At 36.0% G+C, this 24,639-nt stretch overlaps 1 protein-coding gene across 1 annotated transcript in view; it reads left to right on the top strand.

The window, feature by feature from the left end:
• Window positions 1–24,639, top strand: part of LOC150101442 (uncharacterized) — a 129,953-nt gene that overhangs the window by 45,441 nt on the left and 59,873 nt on the right. The window contains exon 2 of the mRNA XM_090400496.1: window positions 20,747–20,863. Coding sequence (XP_090256622.1) covers window positions 20,747–20,863 — 117 coding nt within the window. The remainder of the gene's footprint in view (window positions 1–20,746; window positions 20,864–24,639) is intronic.

Here is a 24,639-nt window from a genome sequence, read left to right on the forward strand (position 1 = left end):
TTATGTATAAGAGCGACAATGTTAGGTAACTGTGTTAATGATGGGAATGGTTGTTATTATTATGGAAATGATTAAGAAAAGAGAACGATTGTGTATTCGTTCGGTTCAGACCTATTAAACATGTGTAAAGATGGCTGCATAAGTAAGGAACTAGATAAGAACAGAAATCTACAAGTTTGTCGAATTGTGTCATGCAGACCATAGACAAGAGTATACAAAAAAAACCATGCAGGTAACTTACGTCTGAACACGAGTTTGTTGCCTTGGTTAGCATGTTGGAACCACGGATTGTAGGCATTAGTGAGACCTGGCTATCAGAGGCAGACATGCTAACTAGTATCGACTGCAAAGGGTACAATATTTTTAGAAATGATGGGAAAGGAGGGAGTATGCTGCTAATGCTATCAGATCACTTGAGTCCAGTTAGAGTTGAGACCAATGACTACAACACTAGTACTAGTTTTTCATGTGGTAGTGGGTTTGAAGCCATCTGGTTTGAGGTGAAGTCTTAACAAGATCGGATACATAGTGGGATGTTTTTACAAACCTGGTGGATCGGTTGCTAGTGACGGAAAAATGTCTCGCCAAATAAAGACGATGGAAGCGAAATGAATAATCATAATGGGGACTTTAATTATCCGAACATTTATTGGGTAGCTGTGGAATCGCATAAGAAGAATGAAACTGAATTCATTGAGCTGTTGCGAGACAACTTCCTCAAGTAGCATGTGACAAAAGGAACTCGTGGTCAAAGATTGTTAGATCTGATTATAGTGCAGGGACGGGTTTCAGTTAAAGACGTAACTCGTCTGCCTCTGGTTGGTGACAGTGATCGCTGAACTACAAAACTAGAAATTATGACCACCTGAGGAGTACGCTGGTTTCTGCGCCATAATATCAGTAGTTGGATGGGAAGGATATCGACAGTGCTTATTGTATGGGAAAGCTAAGTCTGGGTATGAAAAGAAACTGGCTGTGCATGTTAAAAGGAATTCTATCGTTATGCTGCAAGTAAAAGAAAGGACGAATCTGAATGCAGATAGTATGCGGATGACTGATGCAGAAGAGCTTTGTTTAACTAATGAGTAGCCATTTTTCTAAAAGCTATCAACCTGGTATATGCAACATTGAACTCACCGCTACCTCTTCACTGTAAGAAAAAAAAAGTATGTGTACGAGGAGGAAGTAGCTGTTGTACAAACTGAATCTGAAATAGGAACTGATGGGCTATCAGCACAGATGTTCAGATGAACTGGCTATTCCTTTGACCTGGATATATAATTTCATTCTCAGAACAAGGAAGATTTCACAGCAGTGGAAAGAATGTATGGCAATCCCATTACACAAGGGTGGTGCAAAGACTGATGTATCCAACTATCGACCAATCAGTATCTCAAGAGTGGTGGTGAAGAGTTTGGTAAAATTGATTAGAGGTCGCATTCAGAAATGAGTTGACAGAGAATCTCCACTTTGCAATGAACAGCATGGGTTTTCTAAGGGAAGGTCGTGTTTTAGCAACTTGCTCACATTCCATAATGTTATCACTGGGTTAGACAAGGAGAATCGATATATACACCATGATACTTTTGGATTTTGATAAGGCTTTTCACAGAATACAGCACGTTGGATGGATTGGAGAATATGGGATTGGATTATAAACTGTTGGCATGGATGTTTCTTCATGAATGTATCTATACAAAATGCCCAGCGAAAACGACAGAATTCTGGGATATCGAAGTAGATTTGTGCCAGGCATTAATACAGTTTTGATTTACTTCCAGTTGATTTTATTCATTCAGTTAAGTAATTGTAAATTCTATCATTTTGAGTGATCGATATATACAACAGTCATTACATGAAATGCTACGCGAGAATTAAATAAATTATTCTAAAAGTAGAATGAAATTAATACAAAAAAAAAAAAAAACATCCCGAAGAGCGTGGTGATGATCAGCCTGTCTTTTCAACCCACTTCCAGGGTGAAGGCCTCTCAAATTGCGAGAGGGTTGGGTCTACTTCTCCCATGGTGACCAAGTCCGTCTTGAGAGAGAGTGTATATACTTGGGCGAAGGAATGTATGAAGGTGGAAGACAAACGCAAACATCCATGCCTAGGTGGGATTCGAACCCGCAGCCTCTTGACAGGAGAGCGGATACGCTAACTACACTGTCAACCAGGCCGGCTGAAGAGTGTGGTAACACAAGATAAATTTCAGAAACGTAAGAGAGCTAAGAAGACAAAGCACACGTACATACGAAAAAGATGTAAATATTTAACACAAGGTAGGACTACCGAAAAACTATTATTGAATAATTAAAATTAATGAAAAGTACAAGAATATACAGTATATAAATCTGCGGTGTATTCCCAAAGATGTAGACATGAGTGTAAAAGAGGATCCAAGAAAAGCAGTAATTAAAATTATGATAAGCGACAAAAATATCAATATAAAAATTGCATAAATTAGAAATACAAGGAATAAAAAACAAAATAAGAAATATTGTTAAAAGACCTGTGTAGCTCAGTGGAAGTGGTGCTTGCTTCCTCTGCGCTAGGCTGCACGAAGATGGACTTGTGGTTCGAGCCTAAGCCTTTCTTCGACCGGTTCCCTAGTTAGTCAATCTCTGGTACGAGCAAGTGCGTTTTTTCTTGCGGAAACTCTGTTTTTTAATCCTGTAAACTTAAGAAAATCGACCGTAGAACCCACATTATTTCAGACAGTAATATGGGCGTCGGCAGAAAATTTTTCAGGGGAGGGCAAAGCTTGGAGACAAATAATTACATAAATAAATTTTTATTTAATTCTTTAATTTTTTTTTTCAAAAGTAGATCCCAGAGGAGACGAGTTCCTCGTTTGCGCCCTCTTTGCGGACGCCAATGGATAGTAACATCCTGTTAGGGTTAGGTACCAAGATTTGGCAGCACTTGTTTGTCGGTCTCTTCATCGGTGGCGCCTATAATTAGTGATAGAGGCAAGCTATTTCTAATTGGCTACCGGTGGAGACTGAACTGCCCACTCATTCTCCAAAAGGCCTCGCCTACTCCTTATAAGGGAATAAAAGGCGTTTGCTTATTATTATTATTATTTATATTTTATTAATAGAAAAATTCCGAGGGCGGGAAATTCGAATCCAGCTACGAATAAAAAGAGAAGGAACATAATCAACCAAACATGGCTATAATTGAAAGGGAAAAAGGTTAAGAGAAAGATCTGAGAAGGGTAGAAAAGAATATTGGATATGTAACGGGATGAAAGGAGTAAAAAAAAAAAAAACATAAAAAAACAAGTGCCATTTTTGGGGAACAAGGCATGTTCCCCAAAAATGTTGTACCAGTTTTCTGTCCGGAAGCAGTCTCTTCTTTGATGGAAACTGAAATAGTCCGACGTGTGCTATTCTAGAAAACAGACCTATCTTCCAACGTAGGTGATTATTTGCCTTCCAAGACTGTTCATTTTCTTTAACAGGTTAAACATTGCTGATTCAAATAATCAGCTGAGATAAGGTAGTGCCAGTAGCGCCCTCAGGATTTAATCTTTGGGGGGGAGGGGAGAGTTGAGTAGACGATTTGAGAATACACCCATCGCATACGACCTATGACTGAGCATCTGCAATGATCGCTAATTCATAAGTAGTATATAAATAGAAGACACGACACAACATAAATAAATAAAATGAATTTTAATTAGGAAAAGATTTTTGGAAAATTTTCTAGTTTTTTTTTCCTTTTTCTTTGAGGGGGAAGGCCCCGTCCCCTCAGAGTGCGCCGCTGGGTAGTGCCACATCAATCTTATCGCTGAATTGAATGAGTAGACACAGAAAAATGCATTACATATTTAGTTAAAAAAAAAAAAAAAAAATCCATTTAACCTCGAGGTTAATGAGACCAACCACGCAGTACTTACAGGCCCACAGCTGGCAAGCATTCTTAGGTTTTTGTAACCATAATTTCTGAGATAAGGTGGTTAGTCTTATGGCTAAATATATATATATTTTATGTCTGTTTTCCGGTTTGTGTGATATACCAGATTTTCAGGGAGGAAAACCCTTTCACCTCCGTGTGAAATGTTTAACCCTCATCTTCAGTTGAAAAGCCTACAGATTTTCGCGTCCTAGATAGAATTCTGGTCTTTTCAAACGGCTTCGCCAAAACCGACTAAGCTATGGAGGCTTTCCTTAGCATATATAGATTTTAGAAATAGTGCTTTTTTAAGGCTTATGTGGATATTATGTAGATAAATAGCGGATATTTACTGAGGTTTAGAAGTACAGCAGGTTGAAAACAGATTTTTGTTTCGTTCAGATTGTGCCGATATTTTTTTAAACTTGGAAATTATATAACACACGCACAAAGTAAAGTACAATGAAATGCCGAAGAACACTATAATATGAGAAATCTTCTGGTTGTAATTTTTAGGCAATATTTAAGGGTAATGCTGCAACAAAGGATAGCAGTAGAAAGAGGGAATGAAGAGGAAGGAAAAACTTGTTCTGAATTTGCAATGTGAATGAGTGGTTATAAACTGTTGAACATGTCTTGACAGATTTAGCGAAAACGCGGAGGGGAACTGACAGATTGCAGTTGCAAATATACAGCAACTGTGGAAATAACCCTAGGAACTGGATGTCTGCGTGAAAGAATCGGAGAGTGAGAGATGAGATAATGAAACTAATTTTTTCTCTTCTCATTAATTGAAGAATTTTAGGGATCTCATGGGATACCGTCCGATGTGTGAGAAATGTTCATTAGTTGGAGCGATTTGCAGTTTAATATAGTAGTTGATCAGAGTTAAAGTGATAACATCTGAAACGAAAGAGGACTTAATTGCTTGGATGCTCAGGAAATGATGCATGTCTTATGTTTATGCCAAGAAAGTTTGAAGATTAAATTTATCCCAAGAAGAAAAATTTTCGTTTTTTTTAGATAATGTATTATTAAAAGTAATAGTTGGAGAATAGTTTTTTTTGCAAGAAACAAGATGGGATTGAGTTTTCTGGTAATGAAGATAACAAGGTTATCTGAAATCCACTGAAGAATGATTTTGAGATCAGTATTCAAAGTGACAGAAGTATATATTCTGTTTTGTTGATATGCATAGTGCAAAGTTTGTGAAATGGGAAAGATTAGTGCAATGTATTGCTATTAGCAAATGGGTGATCGAATTTACAATTAACCGAGGCAAAGTTATTGATATACAGACAGAAGGGGACAATATGCGAAAGAACGGAGTCTTAATATCCTATTAGTTAATTAGGATATAAAGATACAATTATCCATCCATTGCACTTACTTGAGATTAGATATGTCATAAGAGAACTTACTTAATAGGCCAGTGCACCAAACCTTAGAGATAACAGGCGCAACTACTTCAATTTCATAAACGTTTTCTGTACCATAAATGGTAGGTGATTTCCCTCTGATCGACTGCAAGGATATCCATAAGATGCGTCGTTTATTAGTTGAGATGCTTCCAAGTGGTTTAGAAGTTGACTGATATCTATTAAGTTAATGTAATTGTCGTTCTTCTTGGGAATATTTTGGGTATTTTCTAGGCTTCAGGATAAATACCAGGAATGTATTTCGTTATACATGTAAAATTCTTTCTTCTGAATTCGGGAAACACACTTCGTTGCATAACGAGTTCTTCCAGGGAAGAGATTTGCATATTTTACACGCCAGTTATGTCATTGTGTAGGTTGTATTTTATATATATATTAATGAATATTGATTGTCCAAATTTCATTTCCATTCAGGAACTCGGTGAACTTCACAAATAAATCAAAATAGTATAGAAATTGCATTCATGATTTTTTAAATCTATATTTACTAGCATGAAGCCTTAAATAAAGATTTTTTACAAAATTCAAGACTTAATTCTTTAATAATTATCAAGCGCAGAAATTTGGAATAGGTGCTAAGCTCAAGAGTACATGACTAACAGAAATACGTAAATAAGAATAATAAAAAAAAAGGGTTGTAGTTACCGAAAGAAAGCCTATTTGTTGGATGACATTCTCTTCCTGTTTCTTATCATGTAAATTATTTCATCAGTTTCCTGATGTAATGATGGCAGGCGGAACTCTAAACATAGTGTTGTGAATTGACGTTGACGAAACTCTCCGTCAACGTCAATTCTCTGTGTGTGTTGTAATGATGCTTCATTTGCTATAATTATCTGTCCATTATATATCGATTCCAAAGAGATGTTCTATGTCCTCTTTTCAGGCTCCAATGATTTGGTGAATATTTAAATGTCTAAATATTACTAGCTTTTTATTCGAGCATTTATTCCTGTTCATTAGTTTCTTCAAGCTTTCGATATATTCAGTAAAATTCGCAACCATATGGACTCGTGTGTGCCCTCAAAGTGGTATTTTTTTTAAATATAATTCTAACATATCGTGTTTATGGGCATCATATCTTTAGGCCCAGCTACAGCCACTTATCTGTTAAAATTATTTACAGTTAGCTTGCCACCTTTTATAAACAAAAATGTGTATTTTATGAAAGTAAACCTATTGTTCAAAGATTAGCGTTTAGTTGCGTTCTCTCTGGCCTGGCTTCAGTTTTTAGCTAATGAAAGGGATGGCGACACAGTTTTCTAAGTTTTTATGATATAGAGCCAAATTGAGAAATTTGCTTTAGTCGTGAATCATTAATCAAAACCAAACATTGCTTTAGTGACGAATCATTTGAACAAAATTTATACAGTGAATAAAATTTTTTTGGGCATGTTCTGTTTTCCGATAATTCAGTAGGTATCAGTGATGCCTTTTGGCTAGAAAGAGATTTGAATCCTGTCTAGAACGAAGAAACTTTACTCGTATAAGGGCTTTTCCACTGGAGATGAGTTAGACAGTCTCATACGACGGTGGTAGATCTTTACCTCCTGGAATCTCGCGTTTTTTGCATAACAAAATAGACAGCCGCCCAGAACAAACACACAGATAAAGCCAATATACTTGCCTCGTAGCAGTAGTTGCTTCCGTCAGGTAATTTCAAAAAACCCAACCAACCACAGCTGTCTCCTGTGAATATTAAAGGCAAAGACGTTATACTGTACTTCCTAAAATATAGTTTACAAATTTTCATCGCACAAATCGATGTTGAATTCATTGTCATTGTTTATCCTCTGGTCCCAAGATCTGTCAAATTATTGCAGTAAACTTTATTTATGTCACTTCCATCACGAAAGCTCATTAACCTATAGTACATCAGCCCCGTGGGTAGGCTAAGCTTTTTTAAAACTTTTATATTTATTTATTTATTTGTTTTTATACATAATCCTAAATTCAGCTCTACATACCAAACATTGCTTTTTTTTTTTTAAAGCCACTTCAGATATGCAGTAAACTGGGTGGTAGTCTCACATCGAGCAATGAAAATCATTTTCCATCTAAGAGACAACCGTCCATGTCCGTGACGGGCTTTGAACCCGTAGTCTGTCGGTTGTAGAGCTAGTATATTAACTATTCGGCCAAGCAGGCAGGCAGGCTACTTTTTAAAATGCTTTGTCTTTCTACTTTTTCTCCATCTTGGATTGAATTTTTCGCAAATTCTAGATCTCTTCGAAAATTATTTTCATTTCCTCAACCATTTGAAGAAATCATATTTCTTTTATAGATGGAGAAACGTCGTTTTCACTTCAGACTTTCGGTTGACTAATAGTAAATGAATAATCACAACATTCCTGATATTCAAGGTGTACAAGGCGCTATAATTGGACACAAATTTACACTATTACTAACTTCTTTGTGTGAACAGTTTTTCTCCAAACGTTTTGGTCTTCCAAGGCACTTTGCACTACATCAGTCCACTTAAATCTTAAAACAGTGTCAAACATCTGTTTACACAGCCTTATTTCTCGCATACTTAGATTAGCTAGTTACCAATTTTTTTCTTCTTTTTTTTTCACAATAAAATAGAAACGTAATATAATTCTCATATCACTTTTTTATACCAACTTAAAAAAAATATCTACCAGTAAGCAAATACCTATCAGCCGGCATAAGTTTCATGCTGGCTGATATTTTTGTAAGCTTGTTTCCAAGAGGCTATATTGGACTTCATCTGGAATCGATAAGGATATTTAGTAACACACCTCAGGCCATGTAAATCCTGCAGATCGCACATAAATTGTTGATAATCTTATGTGGCTACATCGTTCCGGATTAGGATCATATACATTTTTGTACTGAACAATAGATTTGTTCAATGAGATAACTGATAGCGAAATTACACTGTTTGGAAAAAAAAAGAAGTCAACGGACCCCCCCCCCCCCTCCATGGGCAAGGTGCATCGTTCCATGTGACGAGTCACATGTTTATAGCCGGCATAAATAGGAGGAATATGATGCTCCCAAGTCAATGCAACTATGTGCTAATGAAATGCTGCGAGAAGGGTGGACCGACGGAGTTTGAAAGAGGCGCTGTGATAGGATGCCATGTTGCAGGCTTATCTGTTCGGTAAATTGTGGACAAATTGGGCCATTCCATGTGAATAATCAGGAATACTATACTGAGATTGAAGCGTAGGGAGTCATCTGCAAGTGCTACCTGCAGTAGACGACTCACCAAACGTGACCGTAGGGTGTTACGAAGCATAATATGTAAAAATCACAATTTGTCGACCGACACATTCAATGCAGAGTTCCGGGCATCAACCTGAACACGAATCTGCACAAAAATATTCCGAACCGAGACTCAAAACATAGGTTCCCATGGTAGGACCGCAGTATGCAATCTCCACATTACCCGGACCAGCATGCAGCGTCGTCTTCAATGGTACAAAAAGAACGTGTACAGTGGGATGCGAAAGCTGTTTAATGGAGAACGAATCATGCTACACCCTCTACCGAGCAGATGGACGGGTGTGGATGCGGATGCTTGGTGAACGTCTCTTAAAAGAGTGCATAACCCCCAACTATGAAATTCGGAGACGGCGATGTGATGTTATGGTCCTGTTTTTCTTTGTTTGATCTCAGACCTGTGTTTGTAGTGCCACGAATATTGAACTCCGAGAGATATCTGAACATTCCAGACAATGCAATGTTTCCTGCGTTTCTACGGAACTGACCATTGTCTCTTTCAGCAAGACAAGGCTAATGCTCTGTGTGGTTTGTGGACATGAACGTCACCACACTTGACTCAGATCCATAGAGCCTGATCTTAACCCTATTGAACATCTCTGGGATGAATTGGAGTGTCGGGTGAAGTCAAGGAACGTCGGCTCCACAACAGTCCAGGACCTCATTACATGCGTACAGGAAGAATGGTCCAAAATTCCCATTGATTGCTATCGTAAATCCTACGGGACATACTTGTAGAATTGTTGTAGTCATTGCAGCGAAAGGTCCTCGTCTTATTAACAGGCGCATTGGCTGTTTTTTTTTTCCTTTTTTTTTCTCATATTATGTTTTCTTTTGTTTTCCACTGATTTCTTTTCAAGCGATGTACCTCAGTAGCATGTTCTCAGTATTACTAACGGTTATAGATTTTGTATAATATTATTTCAATTTTGTTATTTCGTATGCACTTACTGGCTAAATGGTTGATTTGTTTGGAGTTACCCAGAAGCAACCAAGGCTATGAGTCAGTGTATTATGCTGTTAATTGTAGACACATTTCTGACTTGTTTGTCTGTTTTGCGTGATGAGAAATCGGAGATCAAGTATTCTCTTTCATGCTCTGTTTTATTTAACTGCGACTTCCTTATTGCCTCTCCGTGGTGATGGTTGCAACAGTTGGAATTAAAGGGTCTTCTCAGAGTTGCATAGGTTATGACCAAAAATCATTTATGTATAAGTAATTTTTATATATTCAATTGTGTATATATATATATCTACTCTCTTACAAGAAATAGTGTTAAAAAAAAAAGAGCAGCAAATTTGCTTTTATAGGAATATAGAAAAGTGTTACAATTTTATTTGACAGTCTTGTATCCACGTAAAGATATACTTTTTTTTTAACACCCCTCTTAAAGGAATTTATTGCTTACGATGAGTCTGAGTGTTTTAGCGAAGTGAAAACTGTGACCATGAAAATCATGCAGTTGTGAAACTTCGAAGTATTTTTTAAAGTTTTTTTTGTGAATTTTAAAATGCGATCGTTGTTTAATGCATATTGCAGAAATCACTTTCACCCTTTATAACACTGAAAATAAGTAATAAAAATAAAATAAATCTTCGCCATTGCGCCAAGCCTAGAATTTTCTTTTAATTGATAGTGCGACCACAGTGCATTTGCGCTTTAGTATCTTTGTCTTCAGTTTTTTTCTCTCTCGCAGCAAGTTCCAGTTTATTTCTCATTCACTTCACGCAGTTAGTGTCACATGGCATTTGCCACCTACTGTGTGAAAGAAGTTCGCATAATGGAAGTTTGTAATAATATTCCAACCTACGTGTTGTTAATTAATCATAATTTCTGTATTTGCATGAGATGTCCTTGATCTCAAATTCATGACTAACAAGGGCCAAGAAGAATTAGTACTTTCTTTCTTTTTTTAAATCCTGAATTTTCCGTTTTAGGAAAGTATTTTATCCTGTACGCTAGGTTGAAAACGTACCAGATAAATATTACTGTACCTTCACTTAAGAATTAATCACAATCATTTGTGACAACAAAGTAAAGATAAATTAAAAATAGTTAATGCGTGACTATGTCGTGCATTGGTGTGACAAATGAAATTTGAAAACAATGCGATCGTCCTCTGTTTTCACTTCAGTTTTCACAGATACCCCTGACTCCAGAATCATTTAATCAAGATCAGATTGAAATAGAAAGTTGGAGAATTACGAGGAATATTAACGAAATCTAATCCTCGAATGGCATATGAAAAGTGACAAGATATGTAGACAACTTACAATTTATATTGTACTGAAATAAAGAGCCAAAAGGCTTTACTTCGGCGATGCTAAATTATTTAAATTAAGTGGACATTGAATCCAACATTATTTCAATACCCGGTCTGGTTAGTGATTCCCCCCCCCCCCCCCCATAATGTATAGCATCATACATCTCCGCAAGGAGATGTGCTTTACATTATGGGAAATACTAAGGAAAGTGATCTACCACCTACTATCACCACTAGTGCTTTCACAGACAATCACAAACATCCATGCCCACGGTGGGATTCGAATCCTCAGCCTTTTGGCTGGAGAGCGGATACGCTAACCGCTCGGCCAACCAGGTCGGCAAGACATTAACCTTTTTTTTTAACGAAGAACCACTAAAACAGCAGTCCAATCATGACATACACACACATCCCACTCGTTCATTAAAGATTATATTGCTTATCAAGAGTTCACATTATGGGGACCTATCTGAAATATCAATGCACTTGTGGGGTAGGGATTCTTGACAAGAGGGAGCGGATATATCTGGAATAATTTCACGCTACAGTGCAGACGCATTTTTTGAAATCTTCAAAAATTTCAAATTGGAATCCTTTCACAGCCATGCCCTATCTAGCAGATGTCCTCTGAAACCCTATCTATTGTACATTCACATGACTAGAGATCCTAGGTTCTTGAATGTGTTTGGTATGCTCTTGAAATGCATCACTGGTTGTTTGCTATTTTTGATTACTTTAGAGCCGTAAAGTGATTCAGCGTAAATCTTCCTCTCAACGTTAACTCCAGAAGATTGTTTCAAGGGGGCATAACGGTTGCCTCCAGCTTCGTTGCACTTCATTGTCCTTGCTTGTAGGTCTGTTTTTGCTTTCTGGAGATTGTGCCATTCGAGTGGCTAGATAATGTTAACTACCAGGCGAAACTTCGGCATGTAAATATTTAAGTTAGTTGACAAATTATTTGTTTCACTCTTACTATACGTAATAGATTTTTCAGGAATGTTATAAAAAGTTTAAAAAAATCTATACCCTGTATGGATCCCCCCCCCCCCGCAATCCTTCAGGAAGATACTGAGAGTTTAATAATTAGACCTGCTCAACCTGTTGGAGCGCAGGGTGACTTCTTTCCAACACATAAAAATTAATGAGCAATTGCTATTCATAATATCAAATGAAGTGTACATTTTGTGGTGTTAAGCCAGTCGCTTTTGTGAAATGATTCGTTTATGAAACTGCTGAATTTGAATACACATCGACGGATATACATCTCGCAGTTACGAAATACTTTTGAACCGCCATCCTAATTGTGCTTGGCGCAGTTTCGGAATGCATATTCTGATAATTTTCTCATAATGACTGAAGAAACTGTTTATGAAGATCTTAAATGCGAATGTTAGATTATTTCAAAATAGGCATATTAATATATACTCTCTGAAAAGCATGTCTTGTAAATATTTTTTACTGCTATGTCCAAAATGTATGTAAACATTATTAACCAACAAATCAGCTTAAAATGTGTTATTTAATACTGCTAACATTCCCCAAAATTTTGCGATTTGCAAAATTAGTTAAGATTTGCTTCAAACGTGATTCTTAACTTTAATTTAAATATTATGAAGAGTTTTTTTATTTGATATTACTTTTTATTTGATATGAACATTTAATAACATATAAATGAAATATTATAATTAGACATTTCTTCCTTCGTATCAGTAAATGTTATTCATAGTTTACTGTAGTAATGCCAGCCAAACCTGAGTGTTATCTGGAAATTTTAATATATATATATATATGTATATATATATGTGTGTATGTTTTACCAAAAGTTTTACGTTCTCTGGACTAAATAAACTTGTCACATTAGATTATATTTCTTTTAACAGCAATTTAAATAGTATTCGGCATCCATTTGAAAAAAAAAAAAATTAAAACAATTGAAATACAGGAATCAGTTTTTTGCTTATTAAATTAGTTATACTTGAAAATAAATAGTAATATAGAGAAGTAGGTAGCTAGATTCGTAGCCCTTGAATATACCTGCCACACCGTGTTTCATGGTATCCCAGCTTCCATCTCATGATCCTAAATCATAACACTCGTATTATTGTCTGAAATAATGTAAATTCTGTGGTAATTTTTTTCTGACATGGGAGTTATTTCTGAAAAAAAACATGCCTATCTGTGGCAAAGATGATCTAATTCGGGAACCATTTGAAAAATAAGGGCCTATAAATGAACGTATAACGGTCTTTCTTTTGGTAGCCAGCATTATGGAAGAAGAAACGTCACAAGGCCTTTTTATTGATGCTCTTATTGAACTTATTTGTTATATTAATAAAACAGTGGTCTTCTCTTTTGTGCTGCCACTATCAACAGCCAATGTTCCCCACCAATCAATAGGTTGAGGCGAGAAGAATAATCAAACAATGAGCATCATGAAACTTAATATTTTTAATTCCTTTTCTTATTACTGTAGCAGTCTGGCTCTGCCACCTGAATATATGGATACCAGTTATGTTTATATCATAACTGGTATTCGTATCAGTAAATTCAAGATATTTTAGTGTTCATTTTAATATTAAGTGTTGAAATATCAGATATAATTCAGAGGACGTTTTTATTTCCTACACAAAATAAACACTCGTCTGATAAGTTTACCCATTATTATGTATGATTCTTTATGCCACACGGATGCTGCTTATGTACGATTCGATACTGCATGTCACATGAATGCTTAATTTTTAATCTCCCAATTTAGACTTTTTGTGGCTCACGAGTTCCCTTTATAGTTGATTTGCCAGTTTTCTCTCAGCTCGTTCACTACGCGTGATGGTGGAAGGTGTTTTCACTTCAGGTTTTCCTGTTAATGCAAGTGTTCCTCAGGGTTCTATTATTTCACCCACCCTCTTATTCATATACATAAATGACTTGCTCTACCTAATCTCAAACGCTGTTCACAACTCTTCACTCATCCTAGTCATATCGCAACACTTGCATTGCTCAAACATTTAAAGCTTCAAGATCATCTACCACAAATGTTCTAAACACTGATTTTTGCGCCGTTCTTCATGTGTGAGATAACGGTTTAGTGACTTTACTGCTTCTAAAGCAAGCTCTTTTTTTTTTTTTCCGCGCAAAAAAAAAAAAAAAAAAAAAAAAAAAAAAAAAAAACTCGGTTCTCCACGGACCACACCCCCCTCCTTATCTTTTGATATGACTCAACTTTTCAAAGCCAGATCGCTCTTTTCAGTCTGACTTATTCCTAGCCTTTCTTGGCATAATCACGTCACTTCTATAGTCTTCAGCTTCAGAAAGAGAGTAGTTCAGTTGACTAGTGAATCCTCTCTCTCTCACAGACTCTTCAACCACTGTCTCATAGCTGGTCAGCTAATGCATTCTCTTTCACCGATATTTCCATGGACATTGTTCAGCAGAAGTAGTATCCATTATGCTTTTCCATTTCATGGCAAATCGGCCATGAGAACACACGTAATTTACAGACAAGAAATACTGTTGGTGGTGAAGATGGCGGTAGTGGTGTTATGTGTAGGTGGAGAATTAAGTAGTAGGGAAGACAGAGATATGTGTAGCAGAAGAGGCCTCCCGCGACTAGCCCTTGGAGATATCACGTAATTATAATAATGATAATTTACTGAAACAAAACTTTATCTTAATGTCTATCTTTTTCATCTTCATATGATAAATTACAACTTAGGTATTTGAAAGTATTCGAATATTTTATCATGTCTCATTTATTTTGCTCCTTATTAGATTTTCTCCTTTGAAAGCCATTATTTTTGTCTTTACTCTAGATATTCTCATAGTATATTCTTCTGAAATTTCATTTGATTCAACTGATTTTTGTAAATCTTCTGATATAGCTAATATAGTTTGATCATCTGCAAATAATAGTTTATCTATATTTATATGTGGGTTAATTTGTATACCATGGGTTATGCTCTTTCCAGATTGTTTTATTTATATATCTATTAAAAAGTAGGGTGATAGGGTACATCTTTGCAGTTCTCCATTTGATATTTCTTTTCATTCTGAAAATTGTTTTAATTTGACTGCTTTTTTTTATTTCATGTATACATATTTCTTGAATAGATTGTAAGAGGTGGTTTGGTATATTTAAATCCGTTAATATTTTAAACAATTTTTGTGTATTAATTTTATCAAAGGCTTTTTCGTAATCAATAATGGCTACGTTTCTTTTTGAAATTATCTTCTCTTTTCAGTTAATAATTTTAAAATAAAAATTGAGTCTATGCGAGATCGGTTAAAAATTAATGATAGTTTTGTTTATTATTATAAAATAACCTTCCAGCAATAAGAAAAAAAAAAATCCGAAATATGTTTCCGTATGTCATTTTTTGAAAATATGGCCTTCCGAAGGAATAAGGAAGGACATTAGAAACTCTTCTCTTCTGTTACAATAGTAGTATACTAAACTAAAGTTGTTTGTTTAAATAGCGTCAACAGCATAAAAAGTGGTCGCGCGTGCAGTCAGAGGAGAATATGTCACGCTTTTATTTTTTGCCTTCCTGTCTCCAAGCTGAATTTCAAAGGAACTATTATTTCAGACCTTTTTACACTATGGAATAGAATTTCCATAAAGTGGCGTTTATTAACGGAATTCAACGAATACGCAACTAGATTCACTCGCAGTTCAGTTCGCTTATAGTCGCAAAATGATGGAATGTATATCCTGCATTTTATGTTACCTTAGATACCTGCATGTTGCTACGATCTAATGGGTGGCGTCGCAAAAAAAGGAAGTACGACCCGTTTACCACCAAAACAACTTCCTTCGTCCATTTATGTGATATCTGAACTCGTTAGCCGTGTCGGCTCCATTTGAAAGTTTTTTTTTTTTTTTTTGTTAACGTCATCAGATTCCTAAAAAGCAACTTGGGAAGCAACAATAAATGACTAATGTGTGTATGCGCGCGCACTCCTATACATGAAGATAGGCTAAAAAGTAATGCCTGCTGATTTATAAAATCCTAAATCTCGATATTTCACAATTTTTTACCATAACATTTTTGGAACTTTTTTTTTTCTGTAAAACAAATTAATTTTCATTGCGGATTTTTAAGAGTCAGTTCGTGTGTCCAAATAAAAGTCTATGGTCTATAGATCCTCCGTAATTTCCTAGTCGTCGCATCTGAAGAAAAATCTTATGAAAGTATTCAGAAATTACATTTGTTGAACTTAAGAGTGAGTCTCTAAGGAGTGGAAATGCAGGTAAAGTTATTCCAGTTTACAAAGAATGTGAAGATAAGACTTGAGGCTTCAAATTATAGACCAAGTCTGCGTTTGTAGTTGTGATTAAGGTGTTAGATACAGTAGCGAACAAATTAATCTGAACGTTCACATTTAGAAGAAAAATTTTAATTTTTCAAGAAAATAAGTACAAAAATTAAACACCAACTTTACCTAATAGGTTATACTGTACCTCGATGGGGTGTAGCATAGAGGCAGCCTACCTCACGGCGCCGCTTAATAAGGGCGCTCCTTCAGCCATATTGTAGTAGGCGCCGTATTACGGCAGCAAGGTATTTTACAAATATACGACGTTTAGTTTGGTTATGTGCTTATTATATTTTAATAATCCCCGTAGAGCAAACATTTAATTAATATTATGTAATCGTTTTGCATTAATGTTTCTCTTGTAATAAAAACAAATTAACAACTAGAGATTTTCTTATATTTTTTCTTATAGTCCATCAGGGGCTATATCTAATTGTTTGCCTCAGAGCGTTATCTAATCTGGAGACGGCTCTGAGTTTATATGTGCTCCTTTGTTCCTGATAAGTTTATTAATTCACTTAGGCATGGAGTGTACCAACGTAGATTACATTTTTCTTATTTCTGCATCTCGAAACCATACTTTTATAATGGATTGTATTAAGTTATCCTCTGTATCACAATTTAATTTTTCAAGTCTCTTTTTCACAAATTTTCTGTTAGGTTAATGTCAGAAGAGTTACCTGGCCACTGAAACAATTGGATGTGATTTTTGAGGAATTCTTTCACTTTTTTTGAAGTGTGGCATGGAGTGAGATCCTCTTGGAAGATGAGATCTTTGTTTTCTGAGTATGTGGGACCACTCTTTTCTCCAATATTTTTATGCTTTGGTCACTTTTCATCATACCATCAGCAGGCACAAGTGATCCTGGACCGTCATGTGTAAACATCTTTTTAGCTGGTGGTTAGGAGCTTGTTGACAGTGGGCGGGAAAAGTGTCCTCAAATGCCGATTTGCAAACATAGAGTATTTGCTCTTGGACAAAGAAATGGATCTCATCTGAGAATGACCTTCTTCTACTTCTCAACAATCCAATGTTCATACACTTTTGCCCATTGAACACCTTTTCTGCATAGCCTTCATCAACAGTTTTTTTTTTTTTGTTGTTGTTCTGTGGGTAGTCCTCCCTGATTCCAACAATCTTTGATGGGTGTCATATCAGAAACATTAAACTAGCTACCAAGTCTCTATTTAAGTCTTCAGCAGACAGTCTTTGATTCATTTTGCTTTTTCTAACTAGTAAACGTTAGAAAAAGTGGACAAAAAACATTAGAAAATGTGGACAAAAAAGGAAAATTACCCTTGAGAAGGGTAATTTTCCTTTTTTGTCCACATTTTCCTTTTCTGTCAGGAGAAAAGGTATCCATCTCCCTAAACATCTTTAAAATTGCATTAGCAGTACCCAAACCAACACCACACTCATTGGCAATTTGTTTTTGAGTCATGGATGTGTGCTGAGAAAGAGTACATATTTTTGAATGCTTTCTTTGAGATGTATCCATTTTATAGCTACACAAAATAAATAAAACACTACGAATGTCAACTTTTCCACTATTGAAAACGCACAACACTATTAAGCATCATAGAGACGGTTAAAACACTCGGCACTGAACCGAACCCAAAACAAAATTATTGTGAACTGAAACACAAATCAAAATCTTAATAAATTTGGCTAGTTTGGATTAATTTATTCACTACTGTAGATAGGTTAATGAGGACTAATTTCCATAATTGGGTTGTAAACAGCAGCATTCTCTTTGAATGCATATGCAATTGTATGTTGAAATTTAGCAAAAGCCCTTTGATAGGTTACCACATGATAAATTTATAATTAAATCAGAATGGAATAGTTGAGATAATAGAATAGAAAGCTGAACAGGAGATTGGTTTTGTGGGTATGAGCAGGTTGTACAACATTACTAGTGCAAAGTTATCTCAAGGGTCTGTTTTGGAGCCATTGTTGTTTAATTTGTGTGTTAATGATATTGGGAGAAGGTTAAATGAGACATGCAGATGATACAAGTTGGATATAACTATGAGGTGTTGAGCAGATGTTGTGGTTTTACAGGAGGATTGGATTAGACTGTGTGACTGAGCAAGTGTAAAGTTTAAGATTTTAAAATTTGTACACAATTTTAGCAATGTGTACCATGAATTTTTTCGTTACACAATGTCAATCCCCCCCCCATATCTTACAGGAGATGGAGATAGAGATATGGTGGTTGACATTGTGTAAGGAAAAAATTCAGGGTATACATTGCTAAAATTGTGAGGACATCACAGTGGATTCTGGCAATAATGCAGAAGAAGTTATGGTTACCTTGTATAAGGCCTTGAACAGCCTGATATGGATTTGATAATCTAATTTTCATGTGGAATGAGGATGTATCTGAAAAGATTTAGGGAATATCGAGTAAGGTGGTTTCTCATCTGTGGAGTTTCTAGTTTTCCCTTTCTCATTTCCAACTGTAGGTGACTTTATAGGCATTGCCCACAAAGTATTCCTGGTGAGATGTTTACAGGGTAGTTGACCATTGCTTTCCCCAACCCCCCAGTTTTGGTTAGACTATAATAAATTTAGTTTTATCCTTTATCCGAGTATATGATTGGGATGTATTCATGAATGTAATCCATGTGTGTGTGTGTGTGTGTTCATGGGTACAGTTTACCTGATCTGTGGGACAAAAAAAAAAAAAAAAACACAGAGTTGAAGGGCGAAAAAAAATCCTTCTTCCTCTGTATGAGACAGGCTAATCAGCTTTAGTCAAAAGAGACCAGATAAAGGTTCCTCGTATCACTGACGGGGAATCAAACCCAGGTCTTTCCGACCAAAGGGCTTAGTCTATACTGACTGAACTACGGAGGCTCATCTCATCTGTGAAAAGAAAGGAAATTTCTTTCTCAAGCCAACCCAGAACCTGTCATCTGGTGGAGATATGTTGACCATACATTCCTAGTTTGGAAACATGCTATCTCAGATTTAAATAACATTCTCTATTCCTTCAGTTTATCCTATCCCAAATTCAGTTCATGCTTTATGAGATATTAGAGAATGAAGGAAAACTCTTTCTTGATGGTTTATTCTCTCAAAAGCCAGACATTGGAATTTTTGTGGAAACCCATCCACATAATGCTTCATCTCTTCACCATGCCTCTCTGAAAACAGACAAAATTCACACTCTTAAAAATGAGCTATCTCTATCATAAATGAAGATAAACTAAATGAAGAACTCCAGTCCTTTCTCAGTAATTTCATCCTTAACAGATATTCTAAGGGATTATCCAAATATTAAGATTTTCTGATATTTCACCAAAATCCCCAACATGCAGTGTAGACTGTTTTCATCTCATACATTGGAAATCTTTCCATTGAGTAGGACCGCAGTCTGCTGCTCTATAAATCATAACAGAGTTGCTTTACAAGCTCATGCAGACAATTCGAAGCCATTTTAGATCCTTGAAAAAAAGTAACTTCTTCTTGAAAGCTTATTTTTCACTTGGTTAGACTATAATAAATTTAGTTTAATCCTTTATCCATGTGTGAGCAAACAAAGTTTGCACCTGAAAGTATCTTCAGGACTGGGATAAGTTGGTACAACACCGGGCAACTCATTGCAAAGGTGGAGCAAGCTAACATCACTCCTATCTCAGTATCTCCCATAATGCAAAACACATCTCCTTGCAGATATGTATAATGTTATGCATTAAAGGAAGGGCCACTACCCAGACTAGTTTTGACCTTTATTGAGGTCTCTTCAGTGGGAGCCAGGCCCAAGTGGAGATACCAGGCAGAAGCATTAGCAGGGTCATCTCTACCTATAGGAGTTGTCAAACGGTGTGCCACCTTTTTATTAAATTACTCTGGATTTAGAGAAAGATGTTGAAAGTTTATTTTTCACTTGGTTAGACTATAATAAATTTAGTTTAATCCTTTATCCAAGTGTGAGCAAACAAAGTTTGCGCCTGAAAGTATCTTCAGGACTGGGGTAAGTTGGTACAACACCGGGAAACTCGTTGCAAAGGTGGAGATAGGAGTGATGTTAGCTTGCTCCACCTCTGCAACGAGTTGCCCGGTGTTGTACCAACTTATCCCAGTCCTGAAGATACTTTCAGGCGCTAACTTTGTTTGCTTACACTTGGATAAAGGATTAAACTAAACTTACTATAGTAACTCCTTCTGTTAACATCAGGTGTTTGTAGAATTTCCTGTTCTTATAGTTTTATGCAAGTAAGGGAGTTTTGAAATAACAATGAACATCTTGGTGATGTGGCATACAGAAAGGGGAAAAAAATTGGGCTTGCACTTCATTCATCTACTACAAGTTACCATTGACTGGGATACAGCTACCATATGCTACCTACGTAGAAGGCAACTTCCTTTTTTGAATGCCATACCAAGAATTTGTAAATCTTGTTTACTTTTCCATCCTGAAGCAGTCACTGTTTCACAGTGTGCAAAACTAGTCGGTGTATGATCCATTTGTATCAGTAGCAACGGCTATGTAACCTAATTTTTTCTTCACTGATCTTGTAGCATAAATTTCATTAACCAAATCTGTTATAACTTTAATTTTTTTTTTCTAGTAAAAAGTGAAGCTGCCACTCCAGTTCCTGAGAAGATCATAGTAGGAGATTTTGCCTTTGATAATCCATACTTTAGAGAACAAGATGAAGATGATGCAAATGACTCTCCTGAAAAAGGTGAATGAAAAATTTTCAAAAATAAAACTGATTATAAAATAGGTCAGTTATTTAGATATTGTAATAGTAGATAATTTGATTCTCATATATTTGAACTGAATTAAACATTTTCTAATGCTTAGTCTTCGTTTCTTGGCATTTAGTTGAAAAATTAAGATGAACATTTGTTATTCTAATCATTCATATACTTGCAAGACTTATTATGGGTAGTTCATATTTCACCTGGATTAACTCATTCAGTGTTGATGTATTTACTACTACCTCTGACATTCCATTACTCTCCATGTATGGTACCTCTAATTGTCTTCACAATTCTTTAATGCAACTTCTAGGGATGACCTTTTATTCTCCACAACCCACAATCCTCTGCTATAATTATCCATACATCTTCATTAGGGTCCAAAGACCACTTACTGAAGGCCCACACTAACCATTATTAATGTATTATGTATCAGACCTCTTTAATCTCATACAATGACACTGCACTCACCATCTGACCTATTCCACCCATTCACCACTCTTACTCATCTTCAGGTGATCATCTTTGTTCTCTTCCTCTCCTGTCACATACTGATAAATTTCTTCTCCAACCATCTTATACTGTAAAATTCCCTTAGTAATTTATATGCTTTTATCATATTCTTTACTTTATGGCTATCAGTACAATTTTGTAGCCCTTGCTAAATTTCTGTCCTCATAGGAAACTTTCCACAGACTTATCTTGGTCATCTGCTGCTAGATTCCTCCATCACTTCTTTGTTTCTGAAACCTAGGTGACTACATATGAGCATCAGTGGCATTGCATCCCATTTCGGTTGGGTGTGCTGTCGTGGCTTATGCAACCCATGCTATAAATTTCACGTCAGTTTGACCGTATGATTGTATTTTTATCGATGTATGAAAGTTTTAAGAGTGTATAACACATCAGTGCTCATCTTAATTGGTCTGATGCAATTAATTGTAGGATAACTTTGAATACTTTAACTTATTAATTAATTGTAACCAAATATGCATAGAGTGGGGGACATGTGTTTGTTTTAAGATATATTTGAAAACAATAATGAAGGAGAAGGCTATATTTGGTTAGTATATTTGAATTACTTAAAGGAGTAAAATTTGGAAGAGGAGGATGAGGCTTACCTCCTTCGACTACAAAACTGTTTCCCATTGTAAACATGGGCAAAAAAGTTTTATAAATTTATCAAAATTATATATTAAAAACTTGTCTATATTATATATTGCTTACCACTTGCCTACAACTTCAGTTCATACACCACACACGCAAAACAGATGAAACTCGGAAAACGAAAACAGCATCTCATGACAAATGACAATATTCACTTGGATTGGTTGACACAATAACCAATCACAACCTCTAGGTGCTATTGTCTCAGAGCTCACCCTGCTTCACTTTCTGAGCAGTTTAAAACTGCTATAACACTAAGAATTTGACCTGCTTTGACCTACCATAAATGCTCAATCTGTACATCTTTTCAAAGGGCTAAGAGGTGTGTGTGTGTGTGTGTGTGTGTGTGTGTGTGTGTGTGTGAATAAATAAATGGAGCCTCCATAGCTCGGTTGGAAAGACCTGGGTTAGATCCCCATCAGTGATGGGAATCTAACCCAGGAACCTTTATCTGGTCTCTTTTGACTAAAGGTGAGTTAGCCAGTCTCATAGGGAGGTAGGAGATTTTTTGTACCCTAGAACAGGCAAAATGGCCTGTGATCACACACATCTACAAGCATAGGACAGACACACTGGAGGCATAGGGCTAACCACCTTATCCTTGATATGGTAGCAGTTAAATGTCGAAAAATCCTCAACACTGCAAGATAAAAGAGGAGGGAGGGAATAAGAAGAAGAATATATAAATGGCATATCTTAATTAATCTTAATTTTCTCTGGAACTTTTTCACATCTTCAGACCCTTTGAAAACCATGTAACCAAATCTACATCCAAATTACTCCATAATGTGGTCTGATCAAAGCTTATAAAATGATGCTCTAACCTCTTTACTTCTCTGTGTCAATAGCCCTTTCAACATTGCCATAATCTATTTTGTGTCATGCCATGATAGTAGTAGTGTGGCCCTAAATTGTCCACTATCACCCTTCCCCCTTTATCCCTAGATACTTCACTAATTGTATATGTTGCATTCCATCCTTGCCTTCCTCAACATTAGACTTCCAGTGCATGCACCCACACAGCTAGTCTTTTTAAATGCTCCTGCAGAAGCCACAACGTATGCTTCGCTCCTCATAGCGCTTTTCAGCTTTGCATCTGCAAACAATAGAATATCCTAATGGCAGTATATTAGCAGCATGCCTCTCACTATCATTAACATACAGGTTAAACAACAGCCCTAAAACACTTGTTCTGGACACATTACTAATGACTTTCCTCTTTTGTGATAGCACTCCTTTAATACAAAGTTGTCTGATACATATTAGCCACTCAGCTGTAACTTGATAAATACAGTTTTGTTTTTTTAATAAATATCTCCTCCTAATAAAGTATGCTGTCCATCATAGAGAATCATATTCTCATTAACCTTTTCCTAAATTTGGGGCCTAACCAACTCCTTCATGAACTAACCACCATTCTAGTAATAATTCACTACCTGTTTTAGATTCCCTCTTGTATAACAGAATTGTCTTATCCTCAGGACCTTGTCCATGCTAAATCTTAAATTCTCTTGCACATTTTTTTGCGGCCTTGTTGGCCAAGTGGTTAGCGTATTCATTCTCCAGCCAAAAGACTGCAGGTTCAAATCCTACAGTGGGCATGGATGTTTGTGATTGTCTGTGAAAATACTAGTGGTGGTGAGTGGTAGATGATGATTGTAGTTGGTGAATTGAGTGGTGGAGAAGTAGAGCTGTAAAGTGTTTGCCTCCCTCGATGGATCATTGGACTCCCTGGAGGTGTCATATAATAATATTAATAATTTCCATAACACACATGTAATCACATTCTGTCTAATCCCTTTGCCAAGTTCAATCAGGATTTTGCAGTCTCTTGGGAAACTCCATTTCGTTTACTGCTGTTCTCTCATTGATTTTCATTATTTCAGGTACTGTTTTGTATTCACCTGGATGATATTATACCTTGCAAAATAATTTGCTTGGTAATTTGGCTATTTTTTTTTTCTGCTAATGTGTTTCCTCTTTCTATTCATTATGCTATTCTTCCATAGTCACTCTTCCTTTTATTCACCATATAGAAAAGAACTTCCCAAGATTCTCTTAGATCCACTGAGCTTATTTTCTCTCATAGTTTAAATTTGGATGATTTGCATCTTATTCATTTAGCCTTCACTTTGTACTCTTCATGACTTTATCATATTTCATTACTATATTCCTTCTGCATTTTCTTTTTATTCTGCTCCTGTTTGATGTTATTCAGCCTCTTAAGTCCACCTGATTGTTCTCTTGTTTCTGAGAATGTAGTCTGACTGGCTGTTTCCTTCATATGTCAACTTCCTTCATTTGCAGCTAGTGATATTACAATACTGCTTTAACCTCTCTTCAAAGTTTGCCATACTTACTTTCTTTTTTTTTTTACTTCCATATGTAATCCTTCCCAACTAAAAATCGATATGCCTTGGTCACCTTGCTACTTAAAAACATATGATTACCATACCCCGATTAGTAAAAAGTGGCTGCCTTAGTTGCGGAAACATTGTGTGATACCACTGGGATTGGACACTCTTCAATCTTGGATTCCCTTTGTTATATTTGTTTTAATTATTTTTTTTATGTAATAATTCCTCAGTAA

The sequence above is a fragment of the Typopeltis vanoorti genome, chromosome 11 (assembly GCF_054136105.1).
Source record: "Typopeltis vanoorti isolate ZY-2024b chromosome 11, IOZ_Tvanoo_1.0, whole genome shotgun sequence".
NCBI classification, from domain to species: Eukaryota; Metazoa; Arthropoda; class Arachnida; order Uropygi; family Thelyphonidae; genus Typopeltis; species Typopeltis vanoorti.